This window comes from Pseudochaenichthys georgianus, chromosome 5 (genome assembly GCF_902827115.2).
Source record: "Pseudochaenichthys georgianus chromosome 5, fPseGeo1.2, whole genome shotgun sequence".
Classification (NCBI taxonomy): domain Eukaryota; kingdom Metazoa; phylum Chordata; class Actinopteri; order Perciformes; family Channichthyidae; genus Pseudochaenichthys; species Pseudochaenichthys georgianus.
Window position 1 is genome coordinate 2,924,149 of NC_047507.1, and position 25,199 is coordinate 2,949,347.

The 25,199-nt window shown below is 43.0% G+C and overlaps 1 protein-coding gene across 1 annotated transcript in view; it reads left to right on the top strand.

Annotated features, from left to right (window-relative positions):
• Positions 1 to 25,199, top strand: part of cdk18 (cyclin dependent kinase 18) — a 74,529-nt gene that overhangs the window by 14,581 nt on the left and 34,749 nt on the right. The window contains exons 2-3 of the mRNA XM_034082873.2: positions 17,916 to 18,051; positions 24,932 to 25,068. Coding sequence (XP_033938764.1) covers positions 17,934 to 18,051; positions 24,932 to 25,068 — 255 coding nt within the window. The 5' untranslated portion in view covers positions 17,916 to 17,933. The remainder of the gene's footprint in view (positions 1 to 17,915; positions 18,052 to 24,931; positions 25,069 to 25,199) is intronic.

The window sequence follows — 25,199 nt, forward strand, 5'->3', positions numbered from 1 at the left end:
GACCCATCACACTCAGCCAGATGACGGACAGATGTGTGCGTGTGCTTCTCTGCAGCTCTGTCTTAACACACTCTGTCGAACAGCGTGGGGAAACAGACGAATGAGAAATGAGAAGGATAAAGAAATGCTGGGGAAATGTTATGTTTGAGTTATGGAAGGCGTTTGAAGACTGACCATCTGTTTCAAGTCAATATGGACATTGCAGTGCAGCATGGCTCATTCATCAATATCAGAATGCCTGTTCCACCCAGAGGGGGAATGGACATTGTTACAGCAAGAGAAGAGATGGAGGCAAGAAATGAAATACTATTGGATAAATGGCATGCACATATATCATAATAATAATAATAATGCATTTTATTTATGGGCGCCTTTCAAAGCTCTCAAGGACACCTTACAGAGCATAATTAAAGAAGAGCACACAGTAATACAAGACTTAAAAAATACTTAAAAACAGAAATCAGTTTAGCAGAGATTAAGAAATGGAATACGCCAGTTTAAGAAGGCGTGTTTTCAGGCTGGATTTGAAGGTTGGGAGTGAGTCCATATTGCGGATGTCTTGTGGGCGAGAGTTCCAGAGACCCCGGGGGGCAGAGTGGCTGAAGGCTCGTGACCCCATGGTGATCAGGCGGGCAGAAGGTACAGAGAGTTGGAAGGCAGAGGAGGATCGGAGGGCACGAGAGGGAGTGTAGATGTGAAGGAGCTCAGAGAGATATGGAGGTGCGAGAGTGTGAAGGGCCTTCAAGGTGAGAAGCAGCACTTTGAAGTCTGCTTAACGGGGAGCCAATGGAGTTGTTGGAGAACCGGAGTGATGTGATTAATGAAAGGAGTTCTGGTGATGATACGGGCGGCTGAGTTTTGGACCTGTCGGAGCTTACGTAGGGATTTCTGAGGAAGACCAGAGAGGGTGGAGTTGCAATAATCGATACGGGGCGTGGACGAGGACGGCGGTGCTGTTGGGTGTGAGCGGCGGGCGGAGGCGGTTAATATTGCGGAGGTGGAAGTCGGCAGATCGAGTGATGTTGTTGATGTGAGCTTCAAATGATAAGGTGCTGTCGAGGATGACACCCAGACTCTTAACGTGGGGGGAGGTGAGACTGTGGAAGTGTCAATAGTGAGGAAGAGTGGACTTGGAGCCAACCGTCATGCACAGTTTCTATGAAATAGATTAGGTGTATTTTGTAGAATGCAGTTAGATAACGGAGGTAAACATGATTAGAGTTACTTAAAGGTTGTTGTTGCAGTATTTCAACATGTCAAACTAAGAAGGCAGCAAGTCGGGTACATATTGCACAACAGTTGTGTCTTTGAGTTGTTTACAATATGGTGTAATTACACAACAGTGGTGTCTGATGTACATTTCACCACACACTTGTGTTGTGCTAGTTTCGCCGTCCATCCCCACCATACGCGTGTTTTCGTCGTCTCCATCGCTTTCCCCATCCTGGTGGATTAGGATATAGCAGAATGCGCACTCTCTGCACCCCCCCCTTCCTTCCTCTGTTTCATTCAGCTTCTCCCAGCTTCTCTCCTGACCCTCCCAGAGACCCACGGCGGGCGTTGGCAGCCGCCCTGCCGTCTCTGGAGAGTAGCGGTGGTCAGATGGAGCTGTGCTATCGCTGTTAGCGTGGGTCTGTCCTCACACGGCGCCAAAGCTCCTTTTTTATTAAATGGCTTCATTCATTCAAGTTCAGGACGGAAGGAAACCCCTGAGAGGGAGTCCGCCGGAGGTTTTACATCTGAGCATGTGGGAAGTCATCAGCCATCATGAGTCATCCCGGCTTGGGGAGAAACAGATTACTGAAGAACGTCGTCGGGATACAAAACAAAATAACGGTATCTCTGACAGTTGACCCTCGACTTTGGTCACGCTTTATCTCCACGCCGGTGTTTTAACCCGTCGATACATTGCTGAATGTGTGTCGTGTGGGACGGGTGAACGCTGACCCGTGTAAAACGATGAAACCCATTTCGACAAACCCCTAATATTATATACTATATTATACTATACTATATTGTGTATGTTCGTTTAGTCAGACGTGAGTAACTGACACACGGCGTTTTGATGAAACACCCCTCGACCCTTCAGAGGAAACGGAACTGCTTCAGTGGATTTGCTCACTGGCCATACGGTGGATATTCTCTGTTGCTCATCTGCAAGTAAATCAGTGTTCACATGTTGGTATCTAACATTGTTGGATTTCTGCAATATATATACGGTTTCCCCTATTTTACTGTTTTTCATCAATATATTATAACTCTCAGATAAATACAAAACATGTCTCTGATTGGCTGAAACTCCAAACAGATCATTGCAGCATTACCCATAATCCCCTCTGTTTCAGCCCTGTTTCCAAAGTGCTGATTCTCTGTCTGTGACTTCAGATGAAAATAAGGAGCCCCTCCCCACGCCCCTCTGAGGGAGATTTGGTTACAAAGAACTCAATGGAGCTCTAGAGGAGATTCAGGTGATAAGGGGGGGGGGGGGTACCTTGGTTGCTGATTGGCTAATGGTTACCAAGCCAACACATCGTTATGACATCATCAAGTGGCCAAAATCTGATCAGCTCGTTTTCAGACAGGTTTTTATAGAAATTGATCAAAAAGAGAGAAAATCTTTGTTCCTGAAACTTTCAGAGTCTCTTTCCACAGAGGGGACACATGTTGATGTAGAAGAGACATGAAGAAGAGGGGACACATGCTGATGTAGAAGAGACATGAAGAAGAGGGGACACATGTTGATGTAGAAGAGACATGAAGAAGAGGGGACACATGTTGATGTAGAAGAGACATGAAGAAGAGGGGACACATGTTGATGTAGAAGAGACATGAAGAAGAGGGGACACATGTTGATGTAGAAGAGACATGAAGAAGAGGGGACACATGTTGATGTAGAAGAGACATGAAGAAGAGGGGACACATCTTGATGTAGAAGAGACATGAAGAAGAGGGGACACGTGTTGATGCTAGAAGAGACATGAAGAAGAGGGGACACATGTTGATGTAGAAGAGGCTGAAGAAGAGGGGACACATGTTGATGTAGAAGAGACGTGAAGAAGAGGGGACACATGTTGATGTAGAAGAGACATGAAGAAGAGGGGACACATGTTGATGTAGAAGAGACGTGAAGAAGAGGGGACACATGTTGATGTAGAAGAGACATGAAGAAGAGGGGACACATGTTGATGTAGAAGAGACATGAAGAAGAGGGGACACATGTTGATGTGGAAGAGACATGAAGAAGAGGAGACACATGTTGATGTAGAAGAGACATGAAGAAGAGGGGACACATGTTGATGTAGAAGAGGGGACACATGTTGATGTAGAAGAGACATGAAGAAGAGGGGACACATGTTGATGTAGAAGAGACATGGAGAAGAGGGGACACATGTTGATGTAGAAGAGACATGAAGAAGAGGGGACACATGTTGATGTAGAAGAGAACATGAAGAAGAGGGACACATGTTGATGTAGAAGAGACATGAAGAAGAGGGGACACATGTTGATGTAGAAGAGGGGACACATGTTGATGTAGAAGAGACATGAAGAAGAGGGGACACATGTTGATGTAGAAGAGACATGAAGAAGAGGGGACACATGTTGATGTAGAAGAGACATGAAGAAGAGGGGACACATGTTGATGTAGAAGAGACATGAAGAAGAGGGGACACGTGTTGATGCAGAAGAGACATGAAGAAGAGGGGACACGTGTTGATGCAGAAGAGACATGGAGAAGAGGGGACACGTGTTGATGTAGAAGAGACATGAAGAAGAGGGGACACATGCTTGATGTAGAAGAGACATGAAGAAGAGGGGACACATGTTGATGTAGAAGAGACATGAAGAAGAGGGGACACATGTTGATGTAGAAGAGACATGAAGAAGAGGGGACACATGTTGATGTAGAAGAGACATGAAAAAGAGGGGACACATGTTGATGTAGAAGAGACATGAAGAAGAGGGGACACATGTTGATGTGGAAGAGACATGAAGAAGAGGGGACAGATGTTGATGTAGAAGAGGGGGACACAATGTGGATGTAGAAGAGACATGAAGAAGAGGGGACACATGTTGATGTAGAAGAGGGGAGGACACATGTTGATGTAGAAGAGACATGAAGAAGAGGGGACACATGTTGATGTAGAAGAGACATGAAGAAGAGGGGACACATGTTGATGTAGAAGAGACATGAGAAGAGGGGACACATGTTGATGTAGAAGAGACATGAAGAAGAGGGGGACACATGTTGATGTAGAAGAGGGGACACATGTTGATGTAGAAGAGACATGAACGAAGAGGGGACACATGTTGATGTAGAAGAGGGGACACATGTTGATGTAGAAGAGACATGAAGAAGAGGGGACACATGTTGATGTAGAAGAGACATGAAGAAGAGGGGACACATGTTGATGTAGAAGAGACATGAAGAAGAGGGACACATGTTGATGTAGAAGAGACATAGAGAAGAGGGGACACATGTTGATGTAGAAGAGGACATGAAGAAGAGGGGACACATGTTGATGTAGAAGAGGGGACACGTGTTTGATGTAGAAGAGACATGAAGAAGAGGGGACACATGTTTGATTGTAGAAGAGACCATGGAGAAGAGGGACACATTGTTGATGTAGAAGAGACATGAAGAAGAGGGGACACATGTTGATGTAGAAGAAAGACATGAAGAAGAAGGGGACACATTGTTGATGTAGAAGAGACATGAAGAAGAGGGGACACATGTTGATGTAAGAAGAGACATGAAGAAGAGGGGACACATGTTGATGTAGAAGAGACATGAAGAGAGGGGACACATGTGATGTGGAAGAGACATGTAGAAGAGGGGACACATGTTGATGTAGAAGAGACATGAAGAAGAGGGGACACATGTTGATGTAGAAGAGACATGGAGAAGAGGGGACACATGTTGATGTAGAAGAGACATGGAGAAGAGGGGACACATGTTGATGTAGAAGAGACATGAAGAAGAGGGGACACATGTTGATGTAGAAGAGACATGAAGAAGAGGGGACACATGTTGATGTAGAAGAGACATGAAGAAGAGGGGACACATGTTGATGTAGAAGAGACATGGAGAAGTGGATGTTGCATCATGGGGGACCTCTAACATAGGAAGCTGTCTCTGGCATTAGTCAGTATCAACAGATGAGACATTTTAAATAGTATTCTCGATCTGGCAGTTTTCGGCCTCGTCAACAACCTCATACTTCAGCCCTGGGAGTCTGTTCAATGCCACATGTTGCTTTGAAGGGTTGTCCTCTGAAGTTACACCCTAACAACGATATGAAACCCAAACCTGAGAGGAAGACGGCGGCTGACGGTACCACAAAACCTTCCTTTGACAGTAACTCTTGGAATAATGCCAAATCCTGACTCTAAACTTGACACGTCTCCGACTAGAGGAGTCCGTCTGCGTCAGATAAATTAGAAAACTTGCATATTCCACAAAATATACATCGTAATAAAATGTTTTCACTCTTGAGCCGTGTAATTGAGTTAAAAGAGAGACTCCAATCAGAGCGTTGAGAACGGTTGAATCCTATCTCAGACACCAGAGAAGAGAAAGCACATCGATGTCTTGTCTTTTATCTGGACCCTGAGTCTGCAATAAAGTTTCATTCAAAGCAAGTGAGGACAAGGTTAGTGTAAAACACGCTTCCTCTCCAGGGTGAGACACTGCAAATGGAAAACATGTTCACTTTGGCCGTCCGAACACATTCCTCAAAGGGAACGCCAGACTTTAGGATAACGTAGTCAGGGTGTAAAAGTAATTCCCTTAGTTTGAAATATGTGTTCAGATTACTGTTAGTTGTAAAGGATCAGATCTCTTCTCTGTGAGCTGTGCTGTTCTGGAGGATCATACCTAAAGGTCCCAGGTCACGGCCATGTCTACTGATCATATTTCCATTGTCGAGGTCGACTAGAATAGTGTTTCTCAAACAGCATCTCTGTATCGTCTGTGGATTCACTCTCTGTCCTACACGGCTTGTTGGAGCTCCTGCCCCCCCCCTCCCTCCCTGTGAGCCCAGTGTGCTCTGATTGGTCGGGACGTTGCGAGCTGCTGCGAGGAGCGGACAGGCTTCCGGGTCGGCGATACAGCGAGAACAAGCTAAACTCATCCTGAGCACACACAAAGACTCACAGCCGAAGTAAACACAATAAGTGTGGCTTGATATCGAGTAAGAAAAGGTTCATAACGCTGTGAGAATGGGTCTGCGGAGAGCGTTCCTCCGCCATCCCATCGTAGTAGCCCGTCGTGGTAGATGCCTTGTTTGTTTTAAACATCATAAATACACAAACAACAATGAATACTTACAGGTTGTGTACCCGAATCTCCCGCTGGTCCAAACAAAGTAGAACAGCATCGTTCATCGTTCTTCAGTGCTGCACACATCCGGCATGAGTCGCTGAAAGGTTTGGGAAGCTTTGTTTCGTGGAAGGCTGGCAGAGGGCGTGGCCTCTGGGTGTTCCCACGTCAGAGTACCCAGGAAGCAATGGAACATGAGAAATCTCCAACGAGGCGTTTCGGGGAGGTCTTCTCTGGGTTACGGTACGTCCACACAGCAGCTTTTCAAAAATCTTGAACATCTTGGAGCTGGGCGTGTCTGACAGCTTGGGGATTTTTTGCGACCAACAACCAATCACATGAATGTCCCGCCCCCAACATACAAAGCAAAAAAACCCGGGGATTTTATGCGAGCAATATATATATATATATATATATACTCCCCAAACAGGCGAAACCCTACCAGTTTCCCCCACTGTCTCTGCCACCTCCCTCCATGCCGGTTCCTCCGGTTTGTATCCCGTTAATAGTTCTGGTCGTAAAGAACCGGGTGATTTGCTACCGTAACTTCTCGTTTGGAATATGAGGAAATGAACTGCGGTCTGGTTCTCCCTGCTTACACGTGTTTGATTGGCTGGCGCTTCCAGCTCAGCTTCAAAAGTTGAACATTGCTCAACTTTGGAATCCTGGAAATCTTCGCTTCGCTCCCCCACAATGCAGTTCGGCGAAAAGCGAGGCAAAGTGACGTCACCCCCATTCAAAGTCAACGGGCAGAGAAGCGTTGGAAGATTCGTCTGAAGCTGCTGTGTGGACGTACCATTAGAGTTGTACTCGCTACAGGGTGTACTTTGAGGGGACGGGTAATAAATTAAGTGTGAATCTAATCTTCTACCGCCTGAATCTCCTTTATGGTTTCCACTTTCTTTGCTTCAGTTGTTCTGTTTCTAATTCAGCAGGTGAACCTACATGTTCATAAAATAGTGTGTGTGAGCTTAACTGTGTGTGTTAAACTGAAACTGATCATTTTCTGTCAGCTCAGATTTCATTTCTGCCTTTTTAAACTGTAGTGTGCTCATGAGTTTCAGTGTTGGGGCTGCAGCCTTGATATGCTGAATGAAAGGCAGATTTTCCTATAAATAAAATCGTTAAGCATCTCTGTTTGTACTGCACTCATCCAGGGCTGCAGGGATATTCAGTACATTTGAAACACTTTACTAAGACTCTCACTTAGAGATGTAAGCATTGAAGTCAGCCGTCTCAATCTTTGATGCTCAACTCTCACCGATGGGTTCTTTTAGAGCTGTTTTATTAAGATCCCTGATCACCCACAGTGTGTGAGCAGTGTATGTGTCCTTTGGTTATTACCTGGACCAAGAGGGTCGTGATTTCAGACTGGATTGTAGGCAAACACAGAACCCATTGTTATTATCAGTATGTAGTGGCTCTACTTTAAAGAGTCCTCTCCTGCTGATGTTCAGGTGTATATCAGTATGTAGTGTCTCTACTTTAAAGAGTCCTCTCCTGCTGATGTTCAGGTGTATATCAGTATGCAGTGTCTCTACTTTAAAGAGTCCTCTCCTGCTGATGTTCAGGTGTATATCAGTATGTAGTGTCTCTACTTTAAAGAGTCCTCTCCTGCTGATGTGCAGGTGTATATCAGTATGCAGTGGCTCTACTTTAAAGAGTCCTCTCCTGCTGATGTTCAGGTGTATATCAGTATGTAGTGGCTCTACTTTAAAGAGTCCTCTCCTGCTGATGTTCAGGTGTATATCAGTATGTAGTGGCTCTACTTTAAAGAGTCCTCTCCTGCTGATGTTCAGGTGTATATCAGTATGTAGTGTCTCTACTTTAAAGAGTCCTCTCCTGCTGATGTTCAGGTGTATATCAGTATGCAGTGTCTCTACTTTAAAGAGTCCTCTCCTGCTGATGTTCAGGTGTATATCAGTATGTAGTGTCTCTACTTTAAAGAGTCCTCTCCTGCTGATGTTCAGGTGTATATCAGTATGTAGTGTCTCTACATGTCTCCATGCTTTAATGTTCAAAAAGCTCTTTATTTCTCTCATACTGCCTGTACTGCAGCACCTCTTTTCACCCTCTGTCTGAAACCAGAGCCCAGTCTGCTCTGATTGGTTAGCTGGCCGGCTCTCTTGTGATTGGTCAACAGCGTAGAGATGTCCCGCCCCTTAGCCTATCATTACATTACACGTCACTTGTTAGACGCTTTTATCCAAAGTGACTTTCAATACTGTGGACAATCCCCACAGGAGCAGTTTGGGGTGACGTGTCTCAGGGACACAACGACATGCTGACTGCAGTGAGGTTTGAACCTGTGCTCTCCTGTTCCAAACACCAACCCACTGCACCACACGCCTATCATATACAATGTGTGGGGCGCTAGCCAAAAGAAGTGCGAGTGTTATATCGTGATGTCACTATGTTAGGAAGTAAAAAAAGGAGTGTGTGGGAGAGAAACTGCCTCTGGACTGAACCCAGGGATGTCAGCCTATGCAGACCATTCACATGCACCTATAACGGGCTACACGGAAGGGAAGACCCCAACAAGCTTAATAGGGCCTCTTTATAACTGATACAATAACATGTATTTGACCGGGAGCACTGAACAAATCATACAGGAGTAGAGCATGACACCGTGAGGAGATGCTGGGGCAGATGAGTAAAGGTCATATCTCAACCCATCATGTCAATAAACACAGTCAACCTTCTCTTCAGAAATATCACAACCGTGACACAAGGCGGTCTCTGTTCTGTGGTGTTTCAATGGACATGCTGACTTGCCCTAATGGATCAAATGTCTTTTCAGCTTTTAGTGTCAGCTAAAGTTTACTTTTGTTTATGTGAACTGGGATATATGTGAGGTACCCATAGATTTGAGGGTTGAACTTAAAATGTATTCCGTTATAATTACAGAATCGTTTTTCACTTAAAGGTGCGGTAGGTAAGTTTCAGAAACCGGCTCGAGTGCACTAAAATGTGAAAGTACGCAGCCGAAAAGAATCCGCCCCTTCCTTCAGACTTCCTTACGGCCCGTCCACACTACAGCGTCGACAGCTTCAATCTGCCCATTCACTTTGAATGGGGTGACATCACGTTGCCTCGCTTTTTCGCCGAACTGAATTGTGGGTAGCAGAGCGGTCCGTCTCCGCCGGAGTAGCCAGCGCCATCCAATCAAATCCCGTTTCGGAAAATCTGACAGCTCAAGCCGTAGCCAATCAAACCGCGTCTAAGCTGGGAGAGATATCCCGCCGTTCATTTCTATATTTAAAAAAAAGATGGAAGAGAAACTAATTATCGCCGTAGCAAATCACCCGGTTTTGTATGACCAGCCCCTCTTCACCTACCGGGATACAAACCGGAGGAGCCAGGCATGGAGGGAGGTGGCAGAGACAGTGGGGGAAACTGGTAGGTTTTCGCCTGTTTGGGGAGTTTATATATATATTGCTCCCATAAAATCCCCGGGGGTTTTTGCTTTGTATGTCGGGGGCGGGAGATTCATGTGATTGGTTGTTGGTCGCGTTGCTTGAATAAAATCCCCAAGCTCCAGACACGCCCAGCTCCAAGCTTTTTTTGAAGCTGTAGTGTGGACGCTCCGTTACAGAGCACTTCCTCCAACACACATTAACGCGCACATGACGTCAGCAGACTGGTGAAAGTGGCCGCCTGTTGCTGGCGAGTCATTGAAGTGCTGCGGCAATGCACGCCCAATGAGGGCACGAGATACATTTGTGCGTGCACGAGATGGAAGGCTGACGGACAGGGCGGCTAAACGGATTGGTTGTACTTTTTACAGCGCCACGGCTTCCACAGATACAATTTTTGTATGGATTTGTTGTCAAAGCACTTCAGATATTCATTGCTATCGGGATGTTAAGAGAATTCCATGGAATATAACAAAAAGTGTATCTCGAGCCGGTTTCTGAAACCTACCTACCCCACCTTTAAGTGTATTTTGTAAGTGACCTTAGAAAAGAAGAAACCAAGATATTTAGGATAAAGAATTATTTTACAGATAATAAAACCTGCCTTTCTTTCTGCATCAGGCAGTAGCCTAAACACCAACAATGAAACACATGAGCACATACTGGAGTCTAAAAAAGCAGAATGCTTTCTTTGTATCCTGATTACGTAATCAAGTGACATGTAATCCGTTCGTCTTAAATCGATTTATAAAAGCAGGTAGCTTCCCTGCTTCATAAAAGCTGCCTGTCAAACTGTCAACAGAAGATAAATATCAGCCAACACATCGGCGCTTTAGCCAGCCTCGCTATTGATTTCTTTCTACACACTAAGCCCCTTTCCTCCTCCATTGTTAACCCTTCAATCGGCTTCATCGCATCGCTTTTCATCAAACCAGTGTCATATAGCCTCCCCTGAAAGTGTGCGTGACAGATAACTGCCTGTCAGGTTCACGTTCCCAGTCAGCTGAAGGAAAAGACCAGATTGTAAAACCCCTGAGGCTAATTGGTGATGTGTTTCATCGGGCTATATGAATAACCTTGATTTGATTTACTGAACCCAAAGCAACTCTAGAAATATGAAGATGATGGATTACATGTAACTGTAGTACATCGGATACAAACGACGGTAACTGTATAACCTTACATACCAAAAGATGTAGTCAGAAAATGTACAATCTCAAAACACCAAGTGAAACTGCTTTCGAGTGACATGTCTCCATGCTGCACCTCTTTTCACCCTCTGTCTGAAACCAGAGTCTGCTCTGATTGGTTAGCTGGCCGGCCCTGTTGTGATTGGTCAACCGCTTAGAGATGTCCCGCCTCTTAGCCTACAATGTGTCGGAGCGCTATAGCCAACAGAAACGCCAGTGTTAGATAGTGATGTCACGATGATACAGAAGTGAACAAAGGAGTCCAATGAGGAGTGTGTGGGAGAGAAACTCCTTTGTGACCATTTGCATGCACTCAAACCTATAGCACTACTGGAAAGGGAAACCCCTCAAAAACATAAACGGCCTTCTCTAACGGAGAGGATATGTTCCATTGAGTCTCATGAGCTGAATTTAATCGATTTCTAAAAGCTTCTCCTTTTCTCTCCACTGATCCGAGGATTATTTCCTCCCACGGTCTCTTTTTTTAGTTGCCTCCTTCACTCACGGTTCAATTTCTGGCTGCCACCCACACTCCTCTGTCTTTGTTCTTTTACTCCCAGGCCTTTGAGAATATCTCACACCTTTTATGTAGCTTACGCCTCTACAAGTAAGAGTGCATCTTTAATGTGGTGCCATCTTCACGAATCGCAATCCTTTCACTTGTTTTACTTAAACCACCTTTGAGACAAAACATAAAAGGATTTCGTAATAAAATAGCACTTTAGCACCAGGTTCGCTTTGGGAAGTCGGTTTTCTTGTAAACAATCAAAATTGATAACATTTCGTTTTTCTTACCAATTTGTATTGTGTGTATCCGACCTTGAGGATGAGTGTAAATAAAGACTCTGGGCTTAGGGCGTGGGCGGTGAAAACACTCATTAAAGATTGTGCTGAAGGGAAAGTACGCAGGCTGGATATCCTGACATTACATTACATGTTACTTGTTAGACGCTTTTATCCAAAGCGACTTACTTACGCAATCCCCACGGGAGCAATTTGGGGTGAAGTGTCTCAGGGACACAACGACATGCTGACTGCAGTGGGGTTTGAACCTGTGACCACTGATCCCAACGCTCTAGCCACTGCGCCACACGCCTCCCTCCCACACATCACACACCCATTTGTGGGTATTGTAAACATTTAGGATAATACTGGGAAGGGGTTTCATCTAGAAATATATATATATATATATATATATATATATATATATACTACTTTTATCATTGACTTACGATAAGACCCATTGTATTGTATCATTGTAAGAGAAAGGCATACTTGCTTTTTACATACTTTCATTGATGGCAAAAATGTATATCTGACCCGCTCTATCGAAATCAGGCAGAAGTCGCCGCAACGGCTCATTTCAAAATAATCGTGGATTTGCGTAAAAAAAATACCTTTTTGTTCGGGGTTTGGGTGTTTTGTTTGGTCTTAAATAAACAAAGTCTTGGCTTTCAGAATATGAAACTTTTATTTCCAAAATCACACGATAAATATGTTTGAAGCTTGTAAAGGGAAGAAGGCAGCTCTCACTCGCCACTCTGCTCTTCCGCAGCGCCGCCCCCCCCCCCCCTCCCGCAGCGCCGCCCCCCCCTCCCTCCTCTGACATTATGAAACACGGCAGTAATCATAGATAACACAGCAGGGTCCGTTACAGTTGGTTTTCATCTGATTTCAATGAAACAAAGTCTTGGCTTTCAGAATATTAAACTTGTCTCGGCAAATTCAGATGATAAATACATCAATATGTGCTTATATTTGGAGTACAACAACAATCCTGATATCGTTAGAAAGCTAGGAATCTCCTCTTTCCAACAGTACAACTCAAAATGTGTCTTCGGGTCAAAGCGACTGATTTCGATAGAGCAGGTCACTTATACAGTATACCGGCATGTTGGGTAAAACTACTGCCTCCTTTCTTAAACAGTGTAAAATGTGGTTGATGAAATATGATTTTAAACCAATGAGTTATCCCTTTATTTACATTTTGTCTGGTACTGTGATTTAACTTTACATGTGGCCATTAATATATTTAATTTGTACAAGATGCCATGATTTAAAGTATATCCATTGTTTGTACATTGCATTTATAAACATTTAAAAAAGCTAAAATCTGCAATCTATGCAGTTTAAGGCAAAAAAGTAAGCGCCAATAAACTGACCTTTATATTCGTTTGCTTTACATCCCATATACATGCTAGTCTCATTAGTATGTATTGCATAGATATATTATATTGTATTATGGCAGTGTTTCTCTGCACTGTACTTTTTCATACCAAGGACCACTTAACCAATAAAAAAACACTCGCGGGCCACCTAACTCCACAAATATCCAAAATCACATCGTTTTTCTAGAACAGATTACAAATCGCCTGGAATACAAACAAGTGGCAACATGTGTGACGAAGGTGTTGCGCTGGGCTGTATCATACAATTGAAAGTGAAACTTAAGCTCGCTCCATTGCGGAGATATTCCCGCGAGAGTGCGTAAAACTTTAATTTATTAATTTATTTAAAATGTGAAATTGTACCAATATACTCACGGACCACTAGGGGGCGCTCACGGACCACCAGTGGTCCGCGGACCACACTTTGAGAAGCACCGTTATAGCATGCATTGCTATTGCATATACAAAGAAAGTTGTAAAGGATCATTCTGACTTTGCTTTTAATGCACCAAAGCGCTTTTGCAGATTAATCTATGTCAGATTGTATTATGGCCCAATATCACAAGTTACAATTCGCCGTAGGTACAACGATACGTAACTCTGTCCTCAGACCCTTAGTGGACATCTTTGGGTATTTTGAATATGGTTTCTGTAGATGTGTGTGCATGTTTCTGTGCTTATTGCATGTGTGTATGGTATGCTGTAGCAGGCGAGAGGATCCGACAACAATGCCACGCTTGCTCAGACATTGTTATATCCAGACGGCTTATCTCTAGGCCTAAAGATAACAGTAGGGAATGTAGAGACTTGCTACAATTGACCCCCCCCCGCACACATGTTGTCCAATAATGAGCAGAAACAGAGACACAAGCGCAAATCAGTGTCAGTGAAGGGATCATGAAGACCCCATGACACCGATCTCTAAAGCAAACGGACACAGAGAGAATTGAAGAGAACAAAAAGACGAGCGGAGAAAAGACGAGCGGAGAAAAGACGAGCGGAGAAAAAGGCTGTTTGTTGTAACTCACGGAGAGAGAGGGTATATTGATCAGCTGCTTTCCTGCTGTCCTGCCTCGTTATCAGATGATGCAGGAGACGGCCTTCGGTCAAGCTGCAAGCTACGCATCTCGTGTCATAGGCCGTGTACCGGGGAGTGTCTACGATTTAGTTCCTTCTACTATGACAGCACAAGATGTTCTGTGCATATTGGAAATGGCAAAACAAAAGTGTGTTGCATTCAGAAAGGCCTTGTTTCCGTCTGTATTGTGTATGTCGTGGTTAGACACAACGTATGTTAAATCTATCTTCAAATCATCAGGAAGTGAATATGTTCCATTGAAACATAATGGAGGGTGCAGTTTGGTTGTTTGCACATAACGCCGCTTAATCATAACCGGTAGTTTGCAGTTTATTTATTTGGTTTGTTATTTGACCTTTTCTTGAATATCATTTATCTCTGTTATGTATGTGTTTGTTTGTGTTTTTATCTGTTTATGTATGTGTTGTTTTATGGTTTCGTTTTTTAATAACAAATCTATTTCTTTAAGAAAAAGTATATATATATGAGAGTAATTTAGTTTTTGGGAGAAGGGGTGGGATTAAATCAGTGTACATTTCTTCCCACCCTTTTTTCGGATGTGTAATAAAGTAGATTATTTGTTTATTTATGATTTAGAATCGGTAATGTTTTTGTATATCAATTTGACACCGCTTAATTTTCTATTGTATAATGTTAAATGTTTGTATTATTGTTTTACACATTCGAAATAAATCAAAAATCGAAATAGCCCTGACCCTTAACTATAACCCTAACCCTTAACTCAACAAGTCCTCCAACTCATACGACCAAATATGTCGTTTGTTCAAGCGCTTAATACGACCTATAATTATGTTTTAAAATTGTCGGCCTCTAGTGCTCCCGTTGAATGCAAACGTTACAGAGGGTTGTTTATTCACAAATAACCCTCTGTAAAATCCTAAATTGTAGGATAGTTTGGCCATTAAAACGCTTTATGATTAGATTTCTAGCGAGAAGTATATAATGTACTTTTAGAATCCACGTCCAGTCGATATGTAGGATCTATAGTTTGATAGATATTACGAAGATGATTTGAGGTTTCGTCAGGAGAACGTGTATATGCGGCAAGCTTCCATGTAAAGTTACGGGTTGAAAACAGTATTTCCGGTCTCGCCGTTTTCATAATAAAACCAATGATCAAATGATTTAACAGTGATATCTGCACTACTCATCCACTAAAAAACATCAGTTTATCCTAGTTCATTATACGACATTAATTGGTTTAAATTCTGTACAATGCTTTTGTGTTTTTCCCATAGGTTTTTCTCTTTCGATTCTGAGAGACACATTTCTTTTTTCAGAGGTTTTGATAGGCTAAAATCACGCCGCAATGCACGTTGGGATATGGTGTTTATGTGATATGAAATCGGAAAACATTAAAAATAATAATAATAATACTTTATTCCGAGTGTTCTTGCTTTTCTCTTTGAAAGTCATCACATAATGGCATTGTAATACACGGTTCGGCTGCATTAAATATTACATATCTGCCCTAGATATGTATTTATAGAGCCCTGATCAGAAGACCTTTTGACAAACTGGAAGAGATGCCGCCAAAACTGAATACGTGACGTGAACCATAAATATATCAACAATTAAACAACATCTTACATTTCTGTTCACACAATACGTCTCCTTGCAGTATCAACACTAATTCGGCTGACTTTTATATTTGATCCAATTAGTAGATAGTCTGTATTTACACCATAACGATGCAAAGCTGATCGAAAGGGACTTTTTTGTAGTTTTTAAAGATATTACTGATTTTCTGAACTACCTTTCCAACTCCTCATGCAGTTGACTGTTACAGGTCTATACAGGTTCATGATACAATGCATAAGCTTCACATCGAGAGACTGAAACTGTATTTTCCTTTACCGTTCTGTTTTAAACTCACAATAAAGTGAATAGTCATATTATGTACGATATTATTATGTTTTAACTAGACCACTGGTCTAAACCGCACCTCCTAGTGGTTAAAGCACGTTATTGAATTTAGTTGTAGAATAAGTTATATTTGATGAAAACATTTAAATATTAAGAGTAGCCTACATACAAAATAGGGGTCAATGATAGAAATATAGAATGGAAAATATCTAGAAGATACTGTAGTGATCTCTACAATAAAACAGTTTAGTGCAGGACGTCCAAAGACATTAACAGGAGGATGTGCAAAACAGACAAACTGATAAGGCTGCATTTTACTCAGGTGTAACTAAAGTCTGATTTAAGGGTTGTTTATATTTCACATCATTAATCAGAATCTGCAAAGAAACAAAAATAAATGTAGTACCAGGTTAACCTCTGAATTGTAGTGGAGTAGAACAAAGTAGTACATGCTGCTGTAACAAAAACATTTCCCAACTTGGGATCAATAAAGTATCTTATCTTAAGATGATCGATGGCTACTGCCATATTTGCTAAATGTGCATCTGAACCTTGACAAGTGCATGTTTCAGGCTTATCAATTAACAACAGGAGGGGTCACAGACATAAGACCAGCTGTTAAATAAAGCTCTTCTGACCTTAGCTGTCATGTGGGTATATTAATGCTGCCCATTATGGACACAAGCAATTTTCACCCATGTATTAATTATATGTTTTAAATTTGATAACACCAATGTGTTTCGTATCCCCTAAACCTCCAGGGATGTATACAGTTTAATACTGGCAACTTCTAATTGTGGGAAATACGAAAACGTCTTTTAAAACTACATTTCCCAGTAGAGACGTGCCATAGAACATGTTGCGAAACACACAATAGGCAGCAAGTGTAATTCTGGGGGGGAGGGCCGGGCTGGACCCGGGGTCTGGACCCGTCCAAGTCCAGTTTTGGATAGTCTGGCGTGGTTCCATTCCATTTCAAAGAGCTGTTTGACAGCGTAACCTTGTCGCACTGCCACTCCAATATCCAATCACAGAGCTTGAGGGCTAATCACGGGGTTTGTAAAGCAAGGCGGATGTTGTAGTCCCAAACGATAGCTGGGGATTCTGGGTAGTGTAGTGTCTTCGGAAACTCTGTAGTGTCTAAACTCCGAAAAAACAATTTGTTTCTCCGAATCGAAGGTTAAAAACACAAAAGCATTGTACACAATTTAAACCAATCAATATTGTGTAATTAACAAGGATAAACTGATGTTTGTTAGTGGATGAGTAATGGAGATATCACTGCGTAATCATTTGACAGTGTGGGGAATACTTCCGGTTTTATTATGAAAACTTCGAGACCGGAAATACTGTTTTCACCCACGCTAACTTTACATGGAAGTTGCCCCATATACAGTACACGTTCTCCTGGCGAGACCTCAAATCATCTTCGTATATCTATCAAACTGTAGATCCTACACATCCACTGGACATAGATTATAAAAGTACAATATACACTTCTCGCTAGAAATCTAATAAAAAAGCATTTTAATGGCCAAACTATTCCACAATTTAGGATTTTCCAGAGAGGGTTATTTGTGACTAAACGACCCTCCGGAGCATTTGCAATCGACAGGAGCATGTTGTTTCTTACACGACCACTAGAGGTGCTACACTTTAAAACGTGTCTCTGGGTCGTATTTAACTGCTGAACAATCGACCGATATGGTCGTTTTTTGTAGGAGGACAGGCTGCCTTAACTATAACCCTAACCCTTAACTATAACCCTAACCCTATGGAAAGACTGTGTTGATGCATGTACCGAATGCATTGAAGTGTATTTGTATATCTTATCTCTTCGTCTCTTTCTTCTCTCAGAGTCTGTTCCTCAGCACCATGAACAAGATGAAGAACTTTAAGAGGCGTTTCTCTCTTTCTGTTCCTCGCACTGAAACCATCGAGGAGAACGAGTTCACCGAGCAGATCAACGAGCTCAACATACGGCACACTCAGGGTAAGAAACCCCCATCTCCCTCACCTAATGTATTCAAAATGAAAAGATATATTTTACAGATTGATGTTAAAGTGTTTAAATTCTGCTGTGTTGAGTTTCCCATGTGTACGAAACGTTGAATAAAAAGTCCAATAGTACTGATTCACATTTGTCCGAAAATCTCTTATCTCTTGCTCTAAAAGTAAAGTAAATTAAACTGAAAGAAAATCCCAAAATGGCTAATTATTATTCAAAATGACAGGAAAGGCTTCTCTGCCTCTGATTGGCTTTCTTAGCCCTCATTCCCAAATGTAACCAGCTAACGAAGGCAACGAGTACTCTGGGGTGTCATGCCTTCACCACAGGAGAAAACCAAATATAATTGTGTGTATTTCCCCCAACAATTGCTATTTGTATTTTGGCGTTTCCAACTCAATCTGCTTTCAGTCGGACTACAGGGGTTTCAGAATAATGAGCAATCACAAGATGTGTGTGTCTGCCATTTCAAATTGGATCCAGATTGAATGGGTTCTTCCGTGGTCTATCCCTTCCACTCATGTCATGAAGATCCATCTCAGTAGCACTGCTGCTATTGAGGCAAACAAACAAAGACATATACCCTTCGATAAATGTCCTCCCATCTCTACGCTCCGGTTATCCGATGAACCATAGGTGAATAAAGCCCAGTCCTCAATTCTCCTCTTCCTTGTGTCTGATCTCTGTGCCAATGAACAGCTCGTGTCTCATAATAAACCACAATCTCATTCAGGTTCTTAATACCAAATACAAAGGCCTTCGTGTCTTCTGCGTCTGTGGCAGACCCTCTCAGATTAACCAGGGTATTTTGAGACTATGAATTGTACCTCAACTGAAGCTTAGCCACGCAGATAAGCACGCTTCAAAGGAACTGAGGGTCATGGCTGGATGAGTCGGGGTAGATAAAGCAAAGGAACTGAATGCACCCAGAATTAGGTTCTTTGGTTAACACTTCTATCCTGCACGTTGCAATCATGTGTATGGCTTTGAAGTCGGGAAATAAAGCTTGGATTTGTATGTATTGCAAAGGACAAATTGCTAGGAGGAGAGAAGAGCATCGTGAGAGACGAGGTGTATTGGAGAGGCCCTATCATACTGTGCGGGGGCTTCCCCTTGCCTGTAGACATGTATGAATGTGTTGGGGTTCATTTCAGTGAAATGTCATGTCCTTGGTGCCATAAGAAATCTGAGAGGGTGGAAAGAGTGTGTGAGAGGTTCTTGTGATTGACAATGGTCTACAAAGGCTACCATCCACATTAAAGCATGGAAACATGTCACTGTAGACCACATGTGTCAAACTCGAGGCCCGGGGGCCAAATCAGGCCCGTGGTGGATTTAATTTCGGCCCGCAGGATAATTTCTAATTCCTATTAGATCTGGCGCACCGGTATATTGCACGCACACCTTCACTCCATCCTGAGGGTCTCCTCCGCTCAGAGCCTGAGCCCGAACATTGATGACCCTGCACCCTGAGACGCCAAGTATCTGAGCTAGCATCTCAGAGCAGCACACTGAGTTTACATGTTTCCTTCTGCACTTTCTCTCTCACGACAACAGGGCATGTTTGGTTTCTCTTTGAGGGAAATAGTTTCTTGAAGCTGTTGTTCGCCTGTGGAGAAATGTACTTTGGAAAAGCTGCAGATCGAGCCATGAGAAATGAATGCAACTGATTATTTCATGTTTAATGTTGTTTTTATAGGCAATAATTTAAGCTTTGTTAGTTCCAGGTTTAATATGTGCAATAAGTTCATTTCAGTAAGTTCTGCAATCAACATTGAACCAGTCCGGCCCTCGACTACTACCCATTTTTTTTATTTTGGCCCCCTGTGTATTTGAGTTTGACCCCCTGAGGTAGATGCACAAAAGAGTGATATGAACCTGCAAATGAGCATAATATCTCCTCTTTAAGACACGAATGTAGTGTTTTCATCAGATTATAAACACTCGAGTCAATGGAAGCCTCGACCTCCTGCGAATAAAGAGTTTGAGAATATAGAGTTGACAGAGAGAAGCAGCTGGATTTGTAATTGTAACCCCCCGAGTCCATCCGTCTGCCTCACTGTCTGCTGCTGAAGGTCAGAGAAGAGGGAACAAGACGGACGGAGAGGAATGGAGGACGAGGGTGAAGAAAGGGTGAGTGTAGGACGCTCAAAGAGAGACTGATGATGTTTACACTCCTCTCGAAGCCTTCTTGTTCATCTGTCCTTCTATCAACCTCTCCTCCACCCCATGTGACGGATTATGTCATGCTCTCATCACGTTATGCACAAAACAACCGTGGCTGTTTAGAGATCATCGGACATTTTTGCAAAGATATACCGTACTTTTCGGACTATAAGCCGCGACTTTTTCTCCCATTTCTTGTGTACAGCTAACGGCCACTAGGGAACCTCCTAAATCTATGGATTTTACAGGTACAATTAACCACCTTTAACGCTATGGGCTCTAGGACCGGTCCGCGCCCGCCACCTCTAAGCGGCGGGAAAAGCTGGAGGCCGGAAAAGAGTGAGACAGGTCGCGCGCCAAAGTAAAAGTGGAACCGAGAGACAGAAGGAGAGCAAGACAGACGGACAATTTAGCTGCTGCGGCTTCTATGCAGGTGCGCTTTATAGTCCGAAAAGTACGGTAATCACAACATGCCTGGATACAATGGTCCTGGAAAAGCTATCTTGTAAATGTGTACGTGTATTAGTGGAGTAGAAAGTGGAATGAAAAGTAAATACTTTGGTATGGTACCTCATCATTGTACTTAAATACAGTACATGAGTAAATGCCATAATACCCACTGCTATTGCTTACCATGAGATAAGGACACGTACACATGCATACCTGCATTCACATCGTATTAAAGAGACGGCTCATTTGAGTGGATTTAACTTTTCTTCATCAGATAATTACATCCTTTCATTTCATTAAATAAAAAACAAGAGCAGCTGCCTCAAATTGACGAACAGACAAAAAGTGAATCGTCTCAGATCAGTGAGCGCGATGAACTAATTAGCGTCTCCAAGGCTTCAAACACACATAACACACACGTGAGATGCAGCAACAAAGTGTGTGTGTGTGTGTCATAGGGGGAAGCCTGGAATGACTGCCTTCCTACCCACTTGTATTTCACATTACAATCCCCTTGTTCACTCATTATGTATAAGTGGAATAAATAAACTGATCACACTTTGACACATCAGCGCTATCATGAGGTTATTTATCGCAGTTCGACACCATCTGGCCTTCAAAGCCTGAAGCGCTCTGACACACAGTTGAACATTAAGTCACAAAGCTTTTATAGCAAAGCACGTGAGATGTTCTTATCTTGGTTATGTTGACTGGCTTTGGTCCAAAACACGCTGGCAGTTGGTTTGCAGGAAAAGCTCCATATGCTGCCATTCCCATTCATCTAATTTCTCATCTAACATCCACAATATTGTTTTATCCCTGCGTCAGTTAAAGCTCCTCGGCAGAGTTTTATTTTGACTTGCATTACTTGCCAAGTTACAAAAGAAAACACAACATTGACGTACGATTACCTTTTTTAAGCGGTTATGGCTACACATAAGCATCCATTTGAAGTCCTTTTTCGTGCCAATTCAAAATCCAATCCTCACTCCATTTAGATCTGTCAATGTTGTTGTTGTTTACCATTATACCAGCAGCGTGCTCTTGACATTGAGTGGTGCAGTAACGAGTCCTAAAACCAGGAAACGAGTCGGCACTTGACCACTTCCTGTTCCCTCGTTGCAAAGTCAATGGGTTTTGACATTGTTTTTGGCAAGACAACTGAAATAAGTGGTTAGCACAAGCTTCACATTTGTTGAGACTTCTAAACATCATCATGCCGAACTTTAGCCACCTTTAGCTTAGCGTTGTTGACGGTCAGCCATGTAACCGTTATGTTGTTTGCTTATTGGATTGCGTTGGCTCTTGTCTTCGACCGATCGCATTTACGTTTATGGAAAATGTATGTGCAGATTATCCTGCTGAACATAACGTATCATCATATCACATAAACGTCGGTTTGCCACAAAACTCATTTCTGTATTATACTGAAATCCAACGGGGAAATCCCATTGGTCGATGGAAACCAACGGACACATATGATTTATTATTATTATTAATATGAAGAAATGTTTTAGTTTTTTTGTTGAATATACAAATTATTACCATGAATGTGAATAAATACTGTATTATAACAATACGGTATTCTGTTTTTCATATTTGTTATTTTTTAATCTGTTTGAAATAAAGACTGAAAGAAACCTTGCTATGCTAACTATCGGGTATAAAATACGTCACCACCCTTTAACATTTAGGCTTCTATTCTTGTTTACGCATTTTTCATCGAGGGTTGTGTGTGCAATCGGGTTCATTTTGCCAGTGTTTGTAAAAGCCAACACCACACAATTATTTTCTTTCCTCTCTGCCGCTGTTTCCTCTCCGCTGTAACCACAGACTGGGCAACGGATGGAATAGAAACGCTACAAAAGCATCATGTGGCGTAACATATTGGATTATGCTTTTCCCTAAGGTGTCAAGCAGGCATCCATATCTCAGCCATCTGTGTGTGTGTGGGGGGGTGGGGTGTGTGTGTGTGTGTGTGTGTGTGTGTGTACTTGTGGGGACCTACATCTGTTTACATAGTCACGTGTGGGGACTCGCCTCCCTTATGGGGACAAATTGGAGGTCCCCATGAGGGGGATCATTAATTTTAGGGTGAAGACTTGGTTATGGTTAAGGTTAGGATAAGTCTCTAGGAAATGCATGTAAGTCAATGTAGTGTGTGTGTGTGTGTGTGTGTGTGTGTGTGTGTGTGTGTGTGTGTGTGTGTGTGTGTGTGTGTGTGTGTGTGTGTGTGTGTGTGTGTGTGTGTGTGTGTGTGTGTGTGTGTGTGTGTGTGTGTGTGTGTGTGTGTGTGTGTGTGTGTGTGTGTGTGTGTGTGTGTGTGTGTGTGTGTGTGTGTGTGTGTGTGTGTGTGTGTGTGTGTGTGTGTGTGTGTGTGTGTGTGTGTGTGTGTGTGTGTGTGTGTGTGTGGCCTCCTTTGACTATCCCCATGGAAACAAGGACTTAGAGCGCTTTTTCTTTTTCTCACCCCTGTATGGGAAAGGTTGAGACAGAAATGCACACACCTGGAGGCTGCAGATAACATGAAGACACTTCAAACCCCACACGTCCTATACGTGTGCTGCGGGGGTCCAACAGTGGCCATTTTAAATGGAGCTCAAGCCGTTTCATTTGAAAGAAGACATGAGAAGCTGGTGTGTGGTGAAAGCCCGTTCTTCCCACACAGCTCTTCACCCTTTAATTGTCTGACACGTTCGCTCCAGCTGCCTGAACTTTAATCTCCTGGACCCTCTTCTCTTCTCTGAAATGAAGAATCTGAGAGTCCACTTCAGAAATCAATAATCTCAAGGCGGCAAAGCTAACCAGCCACGGTTCTCCCAGTCTCCATGTTTGAATGTAGATGTTTATTTGCAGTTTTGAGAATATGTCAGCTATGGTTTGGAATAGAATTCATTATTTGTCATTGCACCAAGTACAACAAAATTAGAGAGGACATATCGTACTCATCTTAAGGTGTATATCAGTATGTAGTGTCTCTACATGTCTCCATGCTTTAATGTTCAAAAAGCTCTTTATGTTTCTCATACTGCCTGTGCTGCAGCACCTCTTTTCACCCTCTGTCTGAAACCAGAGCCCAGTCTGCTCTGATTGGTTAGCTGGCCGGCTCTGTTGTGATTGGTCAACAGCTTAGAGATGTCCCGCCCCTTCGCCTATCACGTACAATGTGTTGGAGCGCTAGCCAATAGAAGTGCGAGTGTAACATAGTGATGTCACTATGTAAATGAACAAAGGCGTCCAACGGGAGAGAAACACTCAATGCAGGGAACACAGACCCATATAACACACTAACGTAAGGGAAACCCCAAAAAGCATAATAAGTGGAAGTTCTTAAGTTGATAGACGGCATCTATACGTTTTATTTTAAAAGTGAGCTACTTTTTATTGAATTTATATTCCACAGGAATCAAATAGGCTCTGTGCTTTGTTTATTTTAAAGGACGCCCACACAAGTGTTTGTTGTTCTCCTTTGTTATTACAAGTTAAAGTATCATAGAAAATAACACAACACGTCTTTACGGTGGGTGGATACCTTTAGGAACCTTTCAAATGAGTGTTTGTAAAGCTATACAAGTTCACAAGCTGTGATCGAATGTGGCTCCAGACACATCTTCCCTGGTGGTCGAGGGGACACGGTGGTCTATACCCGCCCTATAGGCTAACCCCTTACCGCAGATCTATAACCCTGGCTCATATTCAAAGTCATTTAGAAACAGCGAAACCTTTTACCCACCAGAGAACAACGACAGATATTATTGAATACACACATACTGACAATGGCGACCTGTTGCACTACCCTCATGGCCAACATTTAAAAAGTACATTTGACTACATGTCATTTCATGTGAACGTTAAGAAGCCTAATGGACAGGTAGGAATGAGTGCTGAGCGGTTCAGCCGGCTCTTGGGAACCCTGCATCTTCTACCAGAAGGTCGGAGCTGGAGTCCTGGGTGCAGTATGTGGGTGGGATCAGACGCCATTTGTTCGCCTGTCTGATAAGGGACTGCTCGTATATGTTTTGGAGAGATGGGTGTTTTTTAACCCCCATCATTTTCATAGCAGTTTGTACCAGACGAGCGATCTGTGACTTTGACTGCACCATACCAGCCAGTGACACCATTGATAAGAGCCTGACATCAAACCAGTGATGGGCCATAAAATCACTGCAATACTCCACCACCAACACCATTGTTGTTCCCTTTGTCTCCAATCTGCAGATGTTGACTGATTATGTTTCTCCTCCTTCAGGCCTCACTCAGGACAGACTGGATCCTACGTCTCATGATGCCAGTCCTTCGAGTCCCGAACCAACAACGCCAGGCGCTGAGTCTCCTTCACATCTCGTCTTTCACAGCAAGGCCCAGCAGAGACGCTTCTCCATGGAGGTGAGGAGCGTCTGAAGGAGGACACGGGGAATATGGGAATCAGGCTTGGGGGGGTGTAACGGATTACATGTAACAGGATTATGTAATCCCTGTAGTATGTTATATAGCTTATATTATGCTCCAACACGTTG